This window comes from Nansenia antarctica (assembly GCF_963989245.1).
Source record: "Nansenia antarctica genome assembly, chromosome: 20".
NCBI lineage: Eukaryota > Metazoa > Chordata > Actinopteri > Argentiniformes > Microstomatidae > Nansenia > Nansenia antarctica.
In genome coordinates this window covers 18,202,977-18,211,394 of record NC_137693.1, presented here as the reverse complement: position 1 = coordinate 18,211,394, position 8,418 = coordinate 18,202,977, and the positions used below count along the sequence as shown (strand labels likewise).

The 8,418-nt window shown below is 45.3% G+C and overlaps 1 protein-coding gene across 2 annotated transcripts in view; it reads right to left on the bottom strand.

Annotated features, from left to right (window-relative positions):
- Positions 1-7,201, bottom strand: part of LOC308174296 (serine/threonine-protein kinase PAK 3) — a gene marked incomplete at both ends in the record, with an annotated part of 16,451 nt that extends 9,250 nt beyond the window's left edge. The window contains 6 exons of one of the 2 annotated variants that reach the window (XM_080549372.1): positions 2,364-2,541; positions 2,987-3,133; positions 6,020-6,057; positions 6,274-6,427; positions 6,549-6,697; positions 7,030-7,201. In XM_080549372.1, the coding sequence (XP_080405498.1) occupies positions 2,364-2,541; positions 2,987-3,133; positions 6,020-6,057; positions 6,274-6,427; positions 6,549-6,697; positions 7,030-7,201 (838 nt within the window). The remainder of the gene's footprint in view (positions 1-2,363; positions 2,542-2,986; positions 3,134-6,019; positions 6,058-6,273; positions 6,428-6,548; positions 6,698-7,029) is intronic. The other variant, XM_080549373.1, reaches the window with a different exon arrangement.
- Positions 7,202-8,418: the final 1,217 nt, after the last annotated feature.

Genomic DNA, 8,418 nt, shown 5'->3' with positions numbered 1-8,418 from the left:
TTTGGAAGGCTGTCTATGGAAGACTGTCTATGGAAGGCTGTCTATGGAAGGTTGTCTATGGAAGGCTGTCTATGGAAGGCTGTCTATGGAAGACTGTCTATGGAAGACTGTCTATGGAAGGTTGTCTATGGAAGGCTGTCTATGGAAGGCTGTCTATGGAAGACTGTCTATGGAAGGCTGTCTTTGGAAGTCTATGGAAGACTGTCTATGGAAGGCTGTCTATGGAAGACTGTCTATGGAAGACTGTCTATGGAAGGCTGTCTATGGAAGGCTGTCTATGGAAGACTGTCTATGGAAGGCTGTCTATGGAAGACTGTCTATGGAAGACTGTCTATGGAAGACTGTCTATGGAAGACTGTCTATGGAAGACTGTCTATGGAAGGCTGTCTATGGAAGGCTGTCTATGGAAGGCTGTCTATGGAAGACTGTCTATGGAAGGCTGTGTATGGAAGGCTGTCTATGGAGGGCTGTCTATGGAAGGCTGTCTATGGAAGACTGTCTATGGAAGACTGTCTATGGAAGGCTGTCTATGGAAGACTGTCTATGGAAGACTGTCTATGGACTGTCTATGGAAGACTGTCTATGGAAGACTGTCTATGGAAGACTGTCTATGGAAGACTGTCTATGGAAGACTGTCTATGGAAGGTTGTCTATGGAAGACTGTCTATGGATGGCTGTCTATGGAAGGCTGTCTATGGAAGGCTGTCTATGGAAGACTGTCTATGGAAGGATGTCTATGGAAGTCTGTCTATGGAAGGCTGTCTATGGAAGACTGTCTATGGAAGGCTGTCTATGGAAGGCTGTCTATGGAAGACTGTCTATGGAAGGCTGTCTATGGAAGACTGTCTATGGAAGGCTGTCTATGGAAGACTGTCTATGGAAGGCTGTCTATGGAAGGCTGTCTATGGAAGACTGTCTATGGAAGGCTGTCTATGGAAGGCTGTCTATGGAAGACTGTCTATGGAAGACTGTCTATGGAAGACTGTCTATGGAAGGCTGTCTATGGAAGGCTGTCTATGGAAGACTGTCTATGGAAGACTGTCTATGGAAGGCTGTCTATGGAAGGCTGTCTATGGAAGACTGTCTATGGAAGGCTGTCTATGGAAGGCTGTCTATGGAAGACTGTCTATGGAAGGCTGTCTATGGAAGGCTGTCTATGGAAGACTGTCTATGGAAGACTGTCTATGGAAGACTGTCTATGGAAGACTGTCTATGGAAGACTGTCTATGGAAGACTGTCTATGGAAGACTGTCTATGGAAGGCTGTCTATGGAAGACTGTCTATGGAAGACTGTCTATGGAAGGTTGTCTATGGAAGGCTGTCTATGGAAGACTGTCTATGGAAGGCTGTCTATGGAAGGCTGTCTATGGAAGGCTGTCTATGGAAGACTGTCTATGGAAGGCTGTCTATGGAAGACTGTCTATGGAAGGCTGTCTATGGAAGACTGTCTATGGAAGACTGTCTATGGACTGTCTATGGAAGGCTATCTATGGAAGGATGTCTATGGAAGACTGTCTATGGAAGGCTGTCTATGGAAGACTGTCTATGGAAGACTGTCTATGGACTGTCTATGGAAGGCTATCTATGGAAGGATGTCTATGGAAGACTGTCTATGGAAGGCTGTCTATGGAAGACTGTCTATGGAAGACTGTCTATGGAAGGCTGTCTATGGAAGACTGTCTATGGAAGACTGTCTATGGAAGACTGTCTATGGAAGACTGTCTATGGAAGGCTGTCTATGGAAGGCTGTCTATGGAAGACTGTCTATGGAAGGCTGTCTATGGAAGACTGTCTATGGAAGACTGTCTATGGAAGACTGTCTATGGAAGGCTGTCTATGGAAGACTGTCTATGGAAGACTGTCTATGGAAGACTGTCTATGGAAGGCTGTCTATGGAAGACTGTCTATGGAAGACTGTCTATGGAAGGTTGTCTATGGAAGACTGTCTATGGAAGGTTGTCTATGGAAGGCTGTCTATGGAAGGCTGTCTATGGAAGGCTGTCTATGGAAGGCTGTCTATGGAAGACTGTCTATGGAAGGCTGTCTATGGAAGACTGTCTATGGAAGGCTGTCTATGGAAGGCTGTCTATGGAAGACTGTCTATGGAAGACTGTCTATGGAAGACCGCCGGGCAAAATCTAAGGCTGTAATCTCAACATGTCCAGTACTGCAAACACATCATCCTCTCAGAACCCCTCTGTGGGTCTGCAGGCCTGTATGGTTATAGAGACCTACTCAGCCTCTCAAGGATCTCTGTATGGTTAGTTATGGTTATGGTTATGGTTAGACCTACTCAGCCTCTCAAGGATCTCTGTATGGTTAGTTATGGTTATGGTTATGGTTATGGTTATGGTTAGACCTACTCAGTCTCTCCAGGATCTCCTCGTCTGTCATTTTGGACTTCTTCCTCTGGCGGTCGGTGTTGCGGTACAGAGTACTGGATGTGTTGGACTCTGGCTGGACCTGGGACTCCGGCGGGGTCGTGACCTCCTTCACGGGGGCCAGGGGTGCCAGCGGCTCGATGACAGAGCGTGTGTAGATCTGCGGGGACAGGAGGAGCAGGACAGGCACACGAGTGAGACAGGGTAAGAAGAATACATGACAGCCAGTTGAGTCTTCCACCTGGAGTAATGGACCTATCGCTAAGCCACGCCCCCTTTGAAAACTCGGACAAACACACAACGCTTCCCTGCCAGTGACTGACTGACCGACCGTGACTGAATGACATTCAATGACTTACAATGGCGGGACTCGGGAGTTGGCAAATTTCGGGTTTCTGATTTACCACAGCAAAGTAATAGACATGTTTTTTTAAAGATGACAAGAATATTTTGTCTAGAAGCTTTTCACCATCAGATATTAGCGAGTTGTTTGTCCAAGCTTTCTGCCTGTCGTGACTTTTGCTGTGATATGATTGGACAATTTCTATTTGTGGGGCGTGGCTTAGCGATAGGTCCCTTATGGTCAATTCTAGCTTCACACTCACAGACTTCGTGTGCTCAGGTCGAGGGGCGATGACCGGGGGCATCTCGTCGTCGTCCTCCTCCTCCTCTTCCTCCTCTTCCTCCTCCTCATCCTCCTCCTCTGACACAGGCGGGGCTATGGGGGGTTCTGATGATGAGGTCTTAGCGGCCTGAGGGGTAAAACAGACGACCAGGACGTCAGCGGTACGTTAGATACAGGTGGATTACCCTGCCGCCCCCCAATGAGAAACACAATCAGTAGATACTGGGATAGTCCCAGACTGGGTAGAGATGATTCAGTAGATACTGGGTAGAGATGATTCAGAGAGTCCACAAGCAGCAGCTCACTAGTAAGGGCAGGTCATTGGGACATTTACATTTCCGTCATATGAATGTTGCATGGAACGAGTCGAGACATGGAGAGGCTTCAACTCAAGGTAACATGAGCACATATTCTATACATATAGATATAATCTATATAGATATATTCTATACACGAACGTTTTCAAAGAACAATAGTACTGCCCCAGCCTTGTGTAGCCCTAGCCTTGTGTAGCCCTAGCCTTGTGTAGCCCTAGCCTTAACCCTAGCCTTGTGTAGCCCTAGCCCTAACCCTAGCCTTGTGTAGCTCTAGCCTTGTGTAGCCCTAGCCTTGTGTAGCCCTAGCCCTAACCCTAGCCTTGTGTAGCCCTAGCCTTGTGTAGCCCTAGCCTTGTGTAGCCCTAGCCCTAATAAAGTCCATTCATTCATTCATTCATTCATTCATTCATTGTGTAGCCCTAGCCTTGTGTAGCCCTAGCCTTGTGGAGCTCTAGCCTTGTGTCAGGCGCAAAACACTTCAGCCATCTCCAACTGAGGCAAAGGCATGCCTGGAGTGAGATGGCAAAGAATTTGGGAATTTGTGGTTTGGGAGTTGATGAGATGTAATCACAGCGTAGTACAGTAGTGGGTCTGAATATCTTATACATCTAAGCATTATATGAGTTCAAATGGTTCAATTTCGTCACAGCCAATGAGGAAGTATGTGGAATGTAAGATGGAGGCGTTACCTTGTCAAACAACGCGCTGCAGGTCCTCAGGCTGACCGGAGGCCCAGACGACAGCAGCCGGTTCTGAATGTGAAAGTTGAAAACGGGATTTTACTTCAAAACAACAACAAACCCACATAGCAATCAAGAGCAAATGGACTCTAGAGGAAGCGGAGGGCAGAGGGCAGGGGACTCCTGTCTAGCATCATCATTCTAACTGGGTGTTTATACTCCTCACATTATGAGATGAGGAGAGATTTCATGACACCTACTGCAGTGCTATCTCATTATCCCCTGAGGACCTGACCTGGCTGCTTACAGGAAATGGGTGATCAATACAATGACCAGTGGGAGAACCTCACAGTATCAACCCACAGTATCAACCTGTATGTGATTCTCCTGGATCCTATTGGTGGTGTTTCCAAAGACCTATTTAATACAGATATTTAATACAGAGATGTGGCTGATTAAGAATGCAGTGTTGTTAGTTATTGAACTGATCCACTGAAAGGTCAAAGGCCAGATCAGACAGATCAGGAGCCCAGTGTTGTGCCAACTAGAAACAGGTTCTGTCTTGAGGGGCTCAGATGGATGAGACTACATCAAACCAAGCCTATAAGCATCCTCAAACCCTTAACACCCATGCCAAGACTAATGTCTTGCATCAGTTGCATTTCATGTACGAAAGGCGCTATATAAATAAAGCTTTACTTACTTACTAATGTCAGTTAGAAGGCCGACAATAATGTCACCGGCAGAAAGAAAAGAAGGAATGGAGGTGAATGCCCATGAGCGGTGCTCTCTCTCAGTCCCTTCAGTAAACATATAACATATACATAACATATAATAATATAACATCTACCGGGGACTGGGATCGAATCCCGGTCTCGCCAGACCCGGATATGGCCGGGGCCCACAGGGAGCGGCATATTGAGCGGCCGCTCCCAAGGGGGGTATAGGACTATTTCCGGACAAGGATCCGTCGCGCAACACCGCCCCCGGGGTGCCGGAATAACGGTGTCGGGCTCGAGGAGCCAGACAGCTAGTCTGCCTGGCTATCTCCTCTGGGGCTGCCGGCCACGGGGTCGTGCGGCGGATCCTACGCAATAGGCAGGGGATAATTGGATACTAGGTTGTGTGCAATTGGATACTAAATTGGGTGAAAAAAGGGATAAAATCACAAAAAATAAAAAATAATAATAAAAAATAAAAAAATAAATAAAAAAAATAATAATAAATAATATAACATCTAATAAACTCTGACCGTGACACTATCAAGTCCTGCCTACTAACTCACAGAGAATGACTAGTGCCCTAAGGGAGAAGACACCGAGTTCCTGTGGTGTGAAAAAAACATTCTATGTTGCAGTCTATGCTCAATAATATCCTAATATATGTCTTACCTTTGAAATTGTCATGTTGTGAGAAGATTTATATCACATGACTCTCAATTGATTTTCCCTACTGGTTGGGCTCAATATAACAGTGGTTTTATAACATTATGAAATATGACAGAACTGCAGTATTCATGGCAGAGGACCAGAGAGTCGTCGTTAGGCTGATTTCCAAGGGGAAGTTATAAAATACATTGAGACAGTCATGTGAGGTCATGGCGATGATAGATACAGCAAGAACAGGCTGTCGTGTAGTCTGGCTTTCAACTCTCCAAACCTCAATAAGTATACAGCCAGCCGATTGGAGGGAGGGCTGTACAGCCACTCTAGATGTAATCTCATTGGTTATTCAGTTATTCGTGAAAGCACACTTACTGCAGTGTTGGATAAAAAAGCTATCAGTGTGCTCATTTCAAAATGATCATTTTGTGATCGATATTATCACTACTTTGAGGTTATATTGAGGTTTTTGCATTCTAATAAATTAGTATTACTGCATTGAACGTTGTACATCACCTTCTGATGAATCTATATATACAGTACAACCTGACTATTTCTCATTCAATACATGAACAATAAGGACAATAAGGACAATAAGGACAATAAGGACTGATTTGGAGGAAAGGAGACTTACCAGAGTGTTGGCTGCTATGTACCCATGTGCTGATTTGTCTGAAATAATAAAATAATCATGGTTGGATACCTAACTGTTTTGCCAACATACTGATACATACAGTGTCACAGATCAGCATGTCAACATTTCAATAAATATCCTAAGCTTATATTGAGTGTATTTTGGATACTGAAGTTCTAGACACAGATAGAGTGTTAGGGTTAGGGTCAGGGTTAGGGTTAGGGTTAGGGTTAGGGCACGGTGAGCTGCTGTACCTCCGGAGGTGAAGCTCATGTACTTCTGGTTGTTGACCGTCTCTTTGGAGTCGTAGAACTTGAGCACGTCCAGCACCGCCTGCGGGTTCTTCTTCTGCTCCAGCTTGGTGATGTTGGAGGTCTGGAGGAGCCGGGCCCACTGCTCCGGGATGCCCTGAGGACGAGGTTCAAAGGTCAGAGGTCAAAGGCAGAGGTCAGAGGTCAGATCCAATCTATGCCCTTGTAACTACCACTGCACACACCCACCATGACTGAATCATGAACTGTAAACATACAGTATGTAGACAGAATATGGGTGGTCTGCTGTCGAGGGGAATACTAACAGTGAATTCTCCTGTAACGGCATCGAAGCCGACGTGGATTGTGTGTTCAAAGTCCGACGGCAGGGAGATCTCGGGGCGCTCTTTCTCCTTCTTCTTGTTCGCTGCGGAGGACAAATAAAATACCTCAGGTCTGTTTCATACACTGTTTTAAAATGCTCAAGTCGGTCTGCTATTATCGGTCAGTACTGGTATTAGATATTCTTTCTAAAGAATCGTGTTTCAAAGGATTAGTTCTACAGAACCTCTTCCTCCTCGGTAAGGGAGAAGCTAAATATAAATATCTCGAATTGCAAAAGTCAGAGGGGACAACTTAAACCTAATAACATTGTGAGGTTCCATTATCACTGATCAAAGGTGTTCTCGAGGGATCTGGTGAATGCGGTTGTGCCCATCTGCAGTGTCTGTAAAGGACGATCTGAGAAGGCCTACTCACTCTTGTCTCCCCCAGGGAAGATGGAGCGCAGGCGGACCTTCTTGTTCTTCTCTTCGGGAGCCATTGGGAGAGGTTTGGAGCCGTGATTCACTGAGGAAGAGTCTCGGGAACTACTGTTCATTCTCAAGGGGGGGGCTGGCGGTTTCTCTTCAATATCGACACTATCTGACATCTTTAGTAGCACTCACAATGTCCTAGGAAAAAGAGAGAGAGAGGGAGGTTTAGGATTTGCCATCATACATAGGATGGTGAAAGGCTTTTAGGACAGAGAGGAGAGAGAGGGGAGCAATGCCAAACTTCAGACACTCCTCTGGGATATAAAAACAAACTAATGTTCGCCACTCCCTCTGCACACAGCACGCGTCCTTTACATCAACAGCAACTCCACCATGACAGGAGGACAAAAAAATATGTTTTTTTTCTCTGAAAAGGCAAGGCAAGGCACAACATCTGTGAGGTTCAAGTTACATCTGCATCAATCTGTTCAATACTTGGTTTTCAACTTGAGCTCAAAAACAAATGTGTTAACAATGTCAGGAGTTCAAGCAGAACCTCTTCCCTCACTGTGGGTCTAAAAAAAATATTTGATGTGTAAATCCGTTCCCTCGGTTTAGTAATCTGTTCCCTTGGTTTAGTAATCCGTTCCCTCTGTTTAGTAATTCGTTCCCTCAGTTTAGTAATTCGTTAGGGTTATGGTTATGGTTAGGGTTAGGGTTAGGCCCTACGAGCCAGACCAATCGCAAGGATTCTAACCCTAATCCTTGCGATCCTCTGGCTCGTAGGGCCTAACCCTAACCCTAACCCTAACCATAACCATAACCATAACCCTAACCCTAATGAATTACTAAACCGAGGGAACGGATTCACACATAAAAAATCTACCATGTGACCCCAGGGGAACTTCTCCGTAAGAAGGTGATAGAAGAATGTTTTTACTCTTCCTCCTACGACTGGTGGATTGATGATTCACTTGCTTAGTCAAATGTATTGATTGTAAGTCGCTTTGGAATAAGGCGTCTGCTAAATACCAAACATGTAGATGTGAATGTTGAGTGTGAGGAGATGCAGAGCAGCCAGGGCGTGGTTCAACCTCCCGGGTCAGGAGGGGGGCGTCTCTGGGCACTAGGGGGGCACAATATCCCATAACCTGGCTCTCTCCTAAAACCTTCAATTTCCTGTCATATCTTTACTTTCTGCTTCCTAATCTGTTTCTTGAAGGAAGCGAGCCTCTGTGTTGAGTAGGGGTGCAACGGTTCAGTTTCGTACGTAAGGAGAAAAATAAAATGTTTTTACAAACTGTTACTTTACTTTATTTTGCTTATACTTATGGAACTTTAACAGACACCTTCCAGAATATGACTGGTATATTGTATAATATAAAAAATATAA